General features: G+C 35.4%; 1 protein-coding gene across 3 annotated transcripts; it reads right to left on the bottom strand.

Annotated features, from left to right (window-relative positions):
• Positions 1 to 1,036: 1,036 nt before the first annotated feature.
• On the bottom strand, positions 1,037 to 13,653 carry LOC120483796 (uncharacterized). Of its 3 annotated transcripts, none has more exons than XM_039679026.2 (18): positions 13,544 to 13,653; positions 13,364 to 13,426; positions 13,138 to 13,282; positions 12,934 to 13,038; positions 11,202 to 11,276; positions 11,039 to 11,095; positions 10,818 to 10,901; positions 7,509 to 7,601; positions 7,219 to 7,314; positions 7,048 to 7,140; positions 6,877 to 6,963; positions 6,009 to 6,113; positions 5,597 to 5,749; positions 5,382 to 5,489; positions 3,405 to 3,518; positions 2,275 to 2,361; positions 2,001 to 2,096; positions 1,037 to 1,899 (listed from the first exon to the last, which is right to left on the bottom strand). In XM_039679026.2, the coding sequence occupies exons 2-18, from the start codon at positions 13,410 to 13,412 to the stop codon at positions 1,830 to 1,832; spliced, it is 1,617 nt and encodes a 538-aa protein (XP_039534960.2). In that variant the 5' UTR covers positions 13,413 to 13,426; positions 13,544 to 13,653; the 3' UTR covers positions 1,037 to 1,829. The 3 variants fall into 3 exon arrangements, with proteins under 3 accessions (XP_039534960.2, XP_039534961.2, XP_039534962.2); XM_039679027.2 differs by having other exon boundaries at positions 13,138 to 13,279; XM_039679028.2 differs by lacking the exons at positions 12,934 to 13,038; positions 13,138 to 13,282 and having other exon boundaries at positions 13,544 to 13,635.
• Positions 13,654 to 14,081: the final 428 nt, after the last annotated feature.

Here is a 14,081-nt window from a genome sequence, read left to right as displayed (position 1 = left end):
GTAAACCAAAAAGGTAATAAGGTGTGGAGATTTATCTTGTTGCACTCTCAGAAAAAAGGTACAAAAGCTGTCACTGGGCCTGTACCTTTTCAAAAGGTACACTTTTGTTCATTTTAGGTGCTAATATTTACATTTGAGGTGCTAATATGTACATTTTAGGTGCTAATATGTACATTTTAGGTGGTAATGTGTCAATTTTAGGTGTTAATATGTACATTTGAGGTGCTAATATTTACATTTTAGGTGCTAATATGTCCATTTCATGAGCTAACATGTCCATTTCATGAGCTAACATGTCCATTTTAGGTGGTAATATGTCAATTTTAGGTGTTAATATGTACATTTTAGGTGCTAATATGTACATTTTAGGTGCTAATGTGTCCATTTCATGAGCTAATATGTACATTTCAGGTGCTAATATGTACATTTAGGTGCTAATATGTCCATTTCATGAGCTAATACGTACATTTCAGGTGCTAATATGTACATTTAGGTGCTAATATGTACCACTAAGGTACCAATATGTAGCCTTTGGATACAAAAGTGTACCTTTTGAAAAGGTACAGCCCCAGTGACAGATTTTGTACCTTTTTTTCTGAGAGTGTGTGGGTACATGTAAATCAACTTCTGTCAGTAAGCCTGGGACGGTAATTAATGGAAATTCGCACTGTTAACTCATGTTTATATTTGAAAATAAGTTTCTGCCTTGGTCTGAGTATTTAGGGAGATGCTGAGTATTTAGGGAGATCTGTAACTCAAATTAGCCTATTTTATACACTCTATTTTTTACAGTCTATGCATAAAATACATGATGCGGAGTGCCTACACTGTAAAAAATTGATTTTATGCTGAAAGACAGTAACGTGCAGACTTACACCTGTTCTATCGGATGCCTCCATTGGGCCGATCCAGACGGGCTTACACTCGAAAAATAGACCTTTTTTTTTTTAGATCAATTTGTCTTAAATTTACATAAATTGATGTCACATAAAAGTTATTTTGATAAGGTCAGTGTAACAAAGTATTCACCAATATATGCCAGTATAAAATCAATTTTAGTTTTATTATCACTATTTCATACTGCAGGGACACACTTTTGATTAGTATTTTTTATTTAATTTGCACTTGTCTATCGGAGACCAGCTAGTATGATAAGTGCACTGTATCAAAGTATTAATTTAAATGTTAGTACATAGTAGTTAAAGACACTTACTATTAAGTGGGAGAGTTACACTTAAGTGCAAATTAACACATGAAAATATAGATCCAAAGGTTGATTAATGTGTTCAGATGTGTTTTTTTACTCAGTATTTACTAATGTAATGATGGTATTATTTTTTTTTTTTCATTTCAATAACAGCAAGTTACGTACTGTTAATAATACATTGTTGGTATAATCCTATTAACAGCAGCTGCAATTAAATGAAATCAAAAATAAAAAGGGAATTTCATCTCACAATTCTGACTTTTCTTTTTTCAATTGCAAGATATTTTCAGAATTGTGGGACATATACATGCAATTGGAGGAAAATGTCAGAATAGTGAGCTGACTTTTATTCTTGGGACTTTATAACTCACAATAGAAAGTTCATATCTCACAATTCTGACTTTATTTATTAGAATTATTAGTTAATATCTTGCTAATTCTGATTTTATAACTCACAATTGTGAGTTTAGGCTATGCATCACAATTCGGACTTGCAATTCTGGGGAAAAAAAGTCAAAAATTTTAAATTAAAAGTCGCAATTACCGACTTTCGCAATTTAATTAATAATCATTTTTTAGTGGTGGAAACAAGCCCCAATACAATCCTGACATTTAGGAGAGTTTACTCCACTAGTAAATCCCAGACATCATGAATCCACATGTTTGTGCAATGCATTGACCTCTCGAAGGCTCTGTGGGAAAAATAAAAATTGTGAAGATGGAATAAAAATGTATATTTATCTATATGGCTTCTGTTCAAATGCAAATATGGTATGAAAATTATGAATCTTACATAGCAGTTGGATCAATCATTTTCTCAAAGTCATCAACCAGAAAAGTATACTGCTGTAGTCTCTTTACGATTTGATGACTGGCTTGAACAAAGTTCCTTCATGATTCAAAAAACAAACAAAAAATAACTTGTCAAATATAAACTTATTTCAAAAAGATCAAACAAAGCTGAAATCATTCAATCAAAAAGGGGAGTGAAGAGACTACATGTCTCAACATGTCTTCATAAACAAAAAATTCCTAAAATAACACTTGATCTTTCTTGTTCCTCTTACTTTGGAGCTTCTTCAAGCTGCTTTCGGGTAAATGCTTTACTTTTCAACAGCTCATTAATGATGACGCTCTTCTCTTGATTCCATTCACTGTAAAATATAAGTTATACCATTTCTGATTGTTTATTTGAATGCAAAAATCATACACAAGAACATGCTAAATTTCAGCCAACAAAGTGTCTCAGATTTAGGCAGCGTTTTAACCAGTTCTCTTACGAGTGATTCTCTCGTACGCTATGGGAAAACCTCTTTTCTATGAGATATTGAAGCCAAAAATGATCTAATGTAAAACACATTGCGGCAGCATGTAGACATAGGCAAGGTGGCTTGCGTGCCTATTGGTTGTCCTGCGGCAACTGCAGCAGCCTATGGAGAGAGGCCCTTGGTGACGTCAGATCCAATGGGGGCACTTCGTGACCACTGTCACCTCCCGCCAAAGCCGGCGTGGCCTAGGCCTATAAATATAGCTCGATGGGCTGATATAATCTGATTTTTCATCGCTGGATCTGGATTGAAGAAGCCGCACCGTCTGAGAAAAGCTTTCTGCGGTACGAGCCTTTGCACCTGAAGACGCTAGTCTTCATCTCGCCACCTTTAGCCGCCGTTCCTGCTATGCTTTTCGGCGTTTATATCCTTTTACTCTGCTGAGTGTGTGTTCGCCGCTAAAGTCCAATAAAGTCAAGGGAGAATCCCATAGAGAGTCAAAGTTGATCCTGCTGCTAGCTCATGGACAGCTAATACTCACTCCGTCTCTGTGATATTCGGAAGGGAATTATTCAGATTTCACTCAGCACAGCCACTACAAGACATAGAGGTTGCTCAGTTTTTCCCGAATATCCACACGATGGCAAACGTGACATTGATTGTATACAACAATTCAACAAACGGACGACGAGTAATATTAAGTTATGTTCATTTTAAATAGTATCGTCAGGTTTTTTTTCACGTTTTTTTTTTTTTTTAAGTTTAGTTGTGCCTCTGTGACGTTCTGAAGGTATTGCCCCCTAGCAACCGATAGCGTCTCCTACCATCATGGCTGACCGGCTCAGACCCCGCCAAAATCGGCACGTGACTCCTCACTCTCAAAACTGGACATATGAAGAATAAAGTGGATAAAAGTAGCATTCACTTACTTCACTGATTGCTGGAGTTCAGTTTCATCATAACGTCTGTGTGGACATCGTTCATTTCTGATATTCATCAAGAGAAATGAAGGCCAAACTTCGAGGAATGCTCTCCTAATTACGCTATAGCAAACAAATGAAGGTTATGAAGAGGAATATATGGTAACACTTTATTTGAAGGGGTGTACATAAGACTAACACCTTCATAATCATGACATGACACATGTTTTATGCATGTTTGTGACAACTGTCATTAAGTGTCATTCGCTCAGTTGTGACATTTTTAATGTAAATATGACATTGTTTGAGATGTTTTTGTAATGTACACCTTGACATAAACCAATACATCATAACCTTTCAGTGTTTTTGTCATGACAACTTGACATAACTAAGACAACACAACCTGTCATAAACATGACATAGCAGATTAATTATCAAACTTAAGAAACCACCTAGCTTTATTGGTTAACATTACATTAAACTGTCCTGTGGTTGGTTTTGACATTGGCTGTCATGAAGCCATTATAACATTTTAATGACAAATTCAATTAGTACCACTGTAGTTGAGGTCACAAAAAATATTCATGACACAGTGACAGTTATAACAGCCTCATGACAGCCAGTGTCAAAGCCAATCACATGACAGTTTAACTTAATTGTATGTTTTTAACATAAATGTTTTTAATTTTAAATTAATTCAAGTTGTCATGACAAAGACACTGACAGGTTATGATGTTATGCTTTATGTCAAGAAGTCATAACAAAGACATCTTAAACAATTTCATATTTGCATTCAAAATGTCATTATTGAGCGAAAGACACTTACTTCATAAACCCTACTTCATATTCAAGACATACACTACCGGTCAAAAGTTTTAGATCAGTAAGATTTTTTAATGTTTTTAAATTAAGTCTCTTCTGCTCACCAAGGCTGCTTTATTTGATGAAAAAAAAGACAAACAGTAATATTGTGAAATATTATGACAATTTAAAATGACTGTTTTCTATTTTAATATATTTTAAAATGTAATTTGAAAGCTGAATTTTCAACATCATTACTGTTGCTGATTACACATCAGTTTTCAGTGTCACGTGATCCTTCAGAAATCATTCTAATATGCTGATTTTATGCTCAAAAAACATAAATTATTATTTTCAATGTTGAAAACAGTCGTGTACCATTTTGAACCATCAGTCGTGAATTTTTTCCCCCAAAATTCAATGATGAATAGAAAGTTCAAAAGAACAGCATATAATATTTTCTAACATTATAATGTCTTTACTGTAACTTTTGATCAATTTAACTCATCCTTGATGAATAAAAGTATTTTCTAATTTCTTTCCCCCAAAAATCAAAAATCAATTCTTACTGACCCCAAACTTTTGAATGGCAGTGATTAATGTTACAAAAGCTTTCCATTTCAGGTCAATTCTGTTCTTTTGAACTTTCTATTCATCAAATAATCCTGAAATAAAAATGTAAAAAAAACTGTTTTCAACATGGATATTAATCATAAATGTTTCTTGAGCATCATATTATAATAATTTCTGTAGGATCATGTGACACTGAAGACTGAAGTAATGCTGTAAATTCAGCTTTGATCCCAGGAATAAATTACACTTCACTATATATTCACATAGAAAACCGCGGTTTTAAATTTTAATAATATTTCACAGTACTGTTTTTTTAAATCAAATAATTGCAGTCTTGGTGAGCAGAAGAGACTTGTTTTAAAAACATAAAAAAATCTTACCGATCTAAAACTTTTGACCGGTAGTATATGTCAAATCATGGTTATGAAGGTGTCATGTCAGTCTTATGCACACCCCTTCAAGTAAAGTATTACTAAATATATGCATTACATACAGAGCAAAAAGCATTATAAATATATATCAAGAACATACAACTTGTCTTTATTGAAAGGTGATCAAGATAATTTATTCACTGTTTGATTGTTGTTGGGTTTTTTTTTTACTTTCTCTTACCACAAAGGCAGTAATAGTGGATTATCTTTGTAATTGGTTTCCTCCAACATAATTAAGAATCTAGGTACATCCAAAAAGACCCTAATGCCGCTCTCCAAATACGTCTGTCTGCAAGACAGAGAGAAACAAATCAAAACAATGTCTTACTATTTTAAGATTAACATATTACTTCAATATGATATAATTGAACATGAGCCATGGTTAATGTTACTTACCTGTAAGTGGGTGATCTATCACCCCCTTCAAGAACAAGAATTATGTGATTTACTCTGTTCAGAAACCTGTTGATCTCAGTAATACCAAAGCCAACTTCAGAAAGTTTTTCATAAACAGGAAGAGTGTAAACAACAGCGCTTTTGCCAATAGCCCTGAAAAGATGGAGGGATCATCTTTGTTTTACCTTTGATTAGTCATTATTATCAAATCAATTCACACAGATGTTTATGAAGTATATCTACATGTTTCGTGTCATTAAAATCTGAAACAACAGATTAACAACTTTTGAATCACAAACTGTAATTTTCTTAAGCTACTCACAAATCAAATCAAATCAAAAGTATAAGATACATGGTTACACATTCATTAATCATAATCAATTCATTTTATGAAGTATAGATGTCCACTTGCCAGTTAGACTGATTGAATCGGTCCAAACCAAGAGCTTCATTTCCACGACTGTAATATTCCAGTTGCAAGGCGTCAAAGAATTTATCCAAATGAAGTTTAGTCCAACTAGAAACGAAAATTGGAATTACTATTATTATACAGTTACAGTAAAAAGTAAAAATAAATATTCCAGCCCTTGATTTTGATTGTTGGAGCCACGCTCGATGTACATTACTCTACGAGTATACACGTGACCTCATTACTTAATATTTAAATAAAATTAATAATAAAATCAATAAGTCCTGAGAAGATGTACTTTACAATGAATTAAGAACTGTAAACCACAGTATGATTTAGATTTTTAAAGGGAATAAAAGCAGGGCTGTGACTATAGGTGTGCTTAATTAAGGTTGGAGCAAAACCTTAATTAAATACAAAGGACCGTGGCACTCCAGGAGGGATAAATGGACATGGAGTATTTAAAAAATATAAATTAAAAAAATATATAAAAAAATTGGTTTAAAAAATACATATACATATACATATATATATATATATATAATCCTTTTGTGTTCACTTGCAAAAAATTGCTTCTCTCTCAACAGTATTGTATTCCTCAAAAAAAACTCGACTTTCACTCGCAAAACTTTAGCATCCCCCAGAGAAACTTTGCGTTCACTCGAAAAACCTTTGTGATGGAAAAGAAGAAAAAAAACAATTCTCGGGGGAACACAATAGAAGGATCATAATCGTTCAAGTGATTTTAATGATAATTATGAAATAGCTGTAGTTGCCCGAAAGGATGAGAAATGCCAAGGTATAACTATTAATTATGTAGTGGTTTAACTGACATTTGTAATATTCAACATTTTGAGCATGTCTTCCTTACTTCAAAAACCCATGTCTTGTATCCGGGTCTAAAAGCACATGATACTTTTCACTTGCGTTTCTCAACTCAATCAGCTCTGCCCACTGCCTGTAACACACAAAATTCAGGCATTTTTTTAATGGTCATATTCCTTTATATTTATCAACCTGTCAATCAGCAGCATAGTCTTACTTCATAGAATCCAAGTATTTCGCATGGAACGACGGACTTTCAGTGTGTTTCAAAACTTCATCCCAGTAAAAAACAATCAGTCCAGATGCGGTTCTAGAAAACGCATAAGAGAATTTAGAGAATTTTTAGAAAATATTGAAGTTTGAAATTAATATTAACAAAGGTTCTTACCTTAATGATATAAGGAAATCATTCTTCTCTTTTTGCCTTTCCAAAACTGAAATTTCAAAGGCTTTGTTTCTAATCTGATCCAAAACAATCTGCACTCTTCGGGGGAGATAACAAGTGGTTAAAATGACACTTTATGAAATGTAATTATTTTTTGTCATGGGCTTATGTGTGCATTTTAGCTTAACTTAACACTGTTTGGAGGACAATAATATAAAATGGATCCATTTTACTGCATCATTAATCCATAGTTGTTATTTGGTTTAACAGCAATGCTTTAAAACAGCTCTTACTCCTCATGAATTTGGTTCAAATCTATTTTTCCGATGTCCAAAACAATATCCACCCCAGCTTCAAGCATGTTCACCAGCCGGGATCTCACCACCCTTTTAAATGTCAAAATACAGAATGTCACCTTTTAATATGCTATACTTAAAAACTATAAGTAAAATTACTTTGTAGTACAATGCATGTTTTACTACCACCGTGTCAACACTGGATGTGAACGGCGCAACGCGAAGCGCCAAAAGAAAATAGAAACCATTAAAATCAGAGATACTGTCTACACTGGATGTGGCGTGGCGCAGCATAGCGCGACACAACAAGTTCCCAACAGTAAACTGATGCCTCGTTCAATTTACGACATACTTCATACACCCACGATATTTCTAATAGGAATGATAAATGCATTTGTAATGGTAACTTTTTCGAGATGCAACACGTCAACGGTTGCGTCCGGTGTTGACACGGTGTAATCGTCACAGAATCTCATGGTCATGGGATAAAATTTGAGATTGGAGGAAAAAATATATGTCAATAGCCGCGTTTCCACTGCCGGGCTAGGGCTGGGCCAGAGCTAACAGCGAGCCGGGCCGAGCTAGTGGCCTCGGGCCTCAAGCACCGGGCTTGCGTTTCCACTGCCGGGCCAGTAGCCCCACAGCGCTGCCCCAGACCCCACCCCTAACACGCCTTTCTGGATCAAACGTCATAAAACCCAACCCATTTCAGCGGGTATTATGAATTAATTTATTTTTTAAATTAGGAAGATAGCATGTATATTAACTCAACTGCCGTAGTGGCTGCAATAGTGTCCCGAGACCAGTACAGGCGATTCTCCATTTCAAGCAGCGATTTTTTGCGCGATATAACAAGTAGCCTAGGGCTGCGGGCACGTTTTCAAGTTATTCATTAATCGTTAACCGAGGCCCATCGGTTAATACTCGGTGCATAGTGTGCGCGCCGCAACCTCGAGATACAGAGTAAAAATTTTTAACACCTTTAACTGATTGGACCCCATTTGAAACGAAATTTATTTATAGAAATAAAACGCGGCAAGTACGGAGCAGTTAAAGCCACATTTCCATCCCTTCAAACTGAAATTGCCAATTGAAAATAAGCAAAACGTCCATTTCACAAAAACTCCGTGTCTGCAAATAATAATAATAATAATAACCATCATCATCATTATTGTAACATTTTATTAGGCTGCATATGTAGAAGACGCCTTTATCCAAAAAAGGAACAGAGCACAAATAAACACAATATTTTTGACAAATATCAGCGCATATCCAGTGTGTGTGGAGCATGCACTGATGGCTGCGAGACGCCCATGTGAACAGTTTCATTGCATTTCTTTCAGTGGAAACAACTTAAAATACTCTTTAATTTCTGGTCATACAGAAAATAATAATACATTATTCGCAAATAAATTTATTTATAACAAGAAAACGTTGTGCTTTAACAATTAATCAAGGCGCGCTTCATGATCTCCGTGAACTGAAGCGCGAGACCTGAAACAGCCACCGCATTCAAATTTGTTCGTTTTATATTGGACATTTAAAGCTTTAAATGTCCAATTTAAAACGAACAAATTCGAATCGAAAGCCAATATCTATGTTTATGTAGCTTAATTTCTCTCTAAGTGTGCATCCGGAGATGGAGATATGTTTTTAGCCGAAAATCATTTAGAAAACAATAGTTTATTAATAAACAATTAATGCCTCGTTATTTTATATTATTTTATTATCAGACACATTTATTATAGCCTATAAATCACTGCAGGGAAAATATCATTTCCAGGTTCTAATTTGGCCTCAGAAAACCAGTAAAATATATATTTTTTTCATATTAATTTGTCAAATATTTTAAATGTTTAAGGGGCAAAAAAATCAAACAAATATCTGAAAATTCGTCGATATGTAGCTATATATAGCCTATATATTGTAGGCATACAGTTCAAATTAAAATGTTATGCAATTTTAAACGGTCAATCGGTTAAACATGGACACCCCTATGTGCAGCTTGCTTCAGATCATAACGTTCCATAACACCGATAAACTCCGCCTTTTACCTTGAGCACGCCTCTAGCCCGAGCTGGCCCCCTCTGGCCCAAGGTATTCGACGGGCCAGAAATCCTGGCCGTTGGCCCTGAGGAAGCCCCGATCAAGCCCCGGAAGTGACAGTGGAAACGCGACTGGCCCTGGCACGCACTAGCACGGCCCGGCCCTGGCCCGGCAGTGGAAACGCGGCTAATGCTTTAGCATTCACTGGCAAAAGTTTTGGTTCCCCTGAGAAACTTAAAGTTCGCTCACAAAACCTTAGTGTTCCCTCGCAAAAGTTTTGCGTTCCCTGAGAAACTTTGCGTTCACTCGTAAAACCTTTGGGTTCCCTCGAGAAACTTTTGCATTTCCCGAGAAACTTGCAAACCTTCTGAGTTTCCCAAAAGAAACTTTGCTTTCGCTGGCAAAACCACCAAATTCCCTCGCAAAACTTTTGCGTTCCCCAAAAATACTTTGTGCTCCCCCCGAGAAACTCAGTATTAGCTCGCAAAACCTTTGCGTTACCTCAAAAAATGTTGCGTTCCCCTGAGAAACTTTGCTTTCGCTCGCAGTACCTTTGCATTGCATCGCAAAACTTTTGCGTTCCCCCAAGAAACTTTGCTTTCGCTCGCAAAACTGTTGACTTCCCTCGCAAAACATTTGCGTTCCCTCGAGAAACTTTTGCGTTCTCCCATTAGAAATTTTTCTTACACTCGCAAAAATTTTGAGTTTCCCAAAGAAACTTTGTTTTCTCTGGGAAAAAAAACACCAAATTCCCTTGGAAAACTTTTGCGTTCCCCAAAAAAACGTTGCGCTCCCCCCCGAGAAACTCAGTATTAGCTCGCAAATCCTTCGCGTTCCCTCAAAAGTTTTGCGTTCCCCTGAGAAACTCATTATTCGCTAACAGAACCTTTGCATTCCATGGCAAAACTTTTGCATTACCCCAAGAAACTTTGCTTTCGCTCGCAAAACCTTTGCGTTCCCTCACAAAAGTTTTGCGTTCCCCCAAGAAACTTTGCTTTCGCTCGCAAAATTGTTGCATTCCCTCGTAAAAGATTTGAGTTTCCCCAAGAAACGTTTTGTTCCTTCAAGTCACGTTGCTTTCGCTCACAAAACCTCTGGAAGAGAACCCAAAAGATTTGACATTATTTTTCCTCCTATCTCATAAGTTTTCCTTCACCATGTCTCTTTAGGCGCTCCGTAGAATCTGTGCATAGCTCATTGCTGATAATATTTTAAATACAACATTAAACAAGTTGAAATTAAATTATAGAGAGGTCCTACGCCTTGGCCAGAAGGTAACTGAAGAACTCCATGGGTTTACTGTAGATTGGAGGGGCTCCTGGAAAATAGCATGACTCCAATTCTCTGTAATAAACAAGTCAGATGAATAAATCAATGAAGAGCAAAACAAAAGTTACATGGTGTGGATGGTGGATTTGTAAGGACAGTGCACAATCACATATTGGACAAGTGTTCTCCACTCTCAATGAACTCATGCTTACTTCCAGATCTCCACCATCGTCTCGTTTTTAAAGCTCTGACGGTAGATGTTTAAATACCTGTAGAGCACATTCATAGGTATTATATTGGGATTTAGAGAACTTGTCAGAAGTAAACAAGATCCTTTAGTGTTTTAAGAATGTGTAAATATGGTAAAGCTCTTACGGAAAGAACATTTTGTCAAAAATCTCCTTGAACGATGACGCAAATGTACCAGCAGCCATGAACGGAAAACGTGTCCTGTAAATAAAGAACAAAATATAATCACTAAAAATCCTACATAAATAAAACAAGACAAATTTGTTCTTTATCTACTAATTGGGACCATTTCTAACTATAACCATGAGATTCTAAAAGTCATTCTAATTGTTCTAAGTGAATAGCAGAGTGAGTCTACACCACAACTGTAACAATAGCGGAAGCAGAGGAAAGATATTGGTCTAAATTTTTCTTATTTTAAACAATTAATATTCAGTGACATTATCGATTTAACTGGACTGACACTATCAGTGGAGAACAAAATTTGAACTGAACTGAATTGAGCTGGATAATGACACTAATTGAGCTAAATAATGAAACCATTGTCTTCCATAGAGATGATTATAGCTGAATTTAAATGGTTTAATATCTGATGAACGTTGCAACATTGACACTGTTATTGAATTGACTTGAGGAGAACAGTGACACTAATTTCTGAAGATCTGCTTTACAGCTGAAATTTAATTGGGTTTAATAATTGATTATCTTTACGTTAGCGCTCCTATTTTCCTGTTTATTAAAAATAAAGTTGCTTTGAGATGATCTTTAGAGTGCTGTATATAAATAAATGTGACTTAAATAAAGGAGTAGTTCACTTTTAAAAAACTTTTGCTGATAATTTACTCACCCCCACGTCATCCAAGATGTCAACGTCTTTCTTTCTTCAGTCGAAAAGAAATTAAGGTTTTTGATGAAAACATTCCAGGATTTTTCTCCATATAATGGACTTCAATGGGAACCAAACGATTCAAAGTCCAAAAGAAAGTTTTAGTGCAAACTGCAAGCTGTTCAAAGGGCTTTAAACGATTCCAGAGGGTCTTATCAAGCGAAACGATCACTCATTTAAAAAAAAAATAATAACAAAGTTTAAGTTTTATAAATGGTCAAATGCTCGCCTTGCTCTGTTCTGTGATGACTCCCCTCTTCAAACTCGTTCATCAAAATGAACGAATCTTTTTCCAAGTCAATTCGTTCATTTCGTTCGTTGAATGCACCAAACGACATGAAAAACTGAAATATTGCACTGAAACTGTCTTTTGGACATTGAACTGTTTGGTTACCAGTAAAGTGCATTATATGGAGAAAAATCCTGGGATGTTTTCATCAAAAACCTTAATTTCTTTTCGACTGAAGAAAGAATGACGTGGACATCTTGGATAACATGGAGGTGAGTAAATTATCAGCAAAAGTTTTTTAAAAGTGAACTACTCCTTTAAATAAATGTATAATAAAGGAGACAATTAAATATTTTCTGAAGCTTCTTAAGGGCTGTACTAAACAAAACAAAACAAACAATTCACACCAAAGTTTACACACTCGTTTTGCCTTTTTGAACATCAATGAACGCTTGCGCCTTTTGTAATTAAGTATTTCCTTAAGGGTCCTCAGTGTGAAAAGATGGATCCCTAAATCATACAGTTAGTGTTGGATGGGGTTCAAGAAGGTGCAGGACCTTTTCTGTAGAACAGTTTCACTGCTCAGGACAAAGAACTCTATCATAAAACATCCAGGTAACGACACACTATTAAGAATCATGCTAACTTTTCAACTGGTTCATTTGAGATTTATATTCATGACTTGTGCTTAGAATAAACATAACATTACTATCATTGCATTTAAGACCGTTGAACAGACTTACTTTATAAATAAATCTGACTTATTCTGGCTCCCGCTAGCATTCTCTGTATTTTTCACTGGTTTTGCAAACTCTCTTAATGATTTCACCAATCTTTGGACAGTGATCCTGTAAAAATATAAAAAGGTTATGATCAGGAAGCTGTTGAACCTGCATATCAGTAGCAGACACTTTAAGGTAGCCTACATTATCCACCGCCCGTCTTACCTAGATTTCCTGAACTGATCATCTCTCACTATTTTCTCTGTAACGTTTCTGACTTTGTCCAGGAAGTCTATAAAGACTACAGTCCCAGAGTAGCGGATTTGATCTCTCAAGTCACGATATGATAGTTTAGCACTCTGCACACCTTCTAAACAAAGACAGAATCATTCAATTTTAATCATTCGTTGATATTAATTGCTCAACCACAATAAGAAGGAAAACAACATACCGTAGCAGCAGAGAAATGCAGTTAAACTTACAACAGCCAAAACCTTCATGTTTCCGTCTTGCGCTGAAGGAGAGAAAAAAAGATCTAAGGAGGCTACTATACATGCCAGAAAGGAACGAAAACCAATGGATGTGTACTTTGTACTGAATATTAATGACGACATGAGAGACAAACACTTACGTTTTGATCTGTGAGTCTGTGCACATTAAATATCCTTTACTGTCTGAATCTTGGCTTATATTGGTCAGAACAAATGTGTGTAGGCTACTTGTCAACACCGAGCAGGGCAAAAGGGTAGATGGATCTAAACAAACATTTATCTGTTAATATTTGAGTGTTTTGTCCCCAGGTTCCATTTCAAAACTGGAAAAAAAGGACTATTTGTTTAGCAGGGACAAAGTAGTTTTATTCAGTGGTATTTTAGAATCACTGACATACTAATATTTAATTCGAAGGCAAAGAGCCGAAACATTTATCTTTATCTCCTGTTTACAATAAAGTTTATTTTAGAGTGCAGACCTTTTTTGCATATTTGGATTGATTTATAGGTCTACCTAATTAGCTGGGAGAGCGTGATGAGCCGCTTTGAGCATGTTGATTGGATTATTAGTAAAATAAAAAAAATAATGTCTGTAGTTTTATTTTAAAAATTTTTTAGTTTATTTGTTCATTTTTTAAATTATTGTAGTACTTCAACTAAACAAAAATAAGAATTGTC

Source organism: Pimephales promelas, chromosome 18 (genome assembly GCF_988280905.1).
Source record: "Pimephales promelas chromosome 18, fPimPro1.hap1.1, whole genome shotgun sequence".
Classification (NCBI taxonomy): domain Eukaryota; kingdom Metazoa; phylum Chordata; class Actinopteri; order Cypriniformes; family Leuciscidae; genus Pimephales; species Pimephales promelas.
This window is presented reverse-complemented; position numbering and strand designations above follow the sequence as displayed.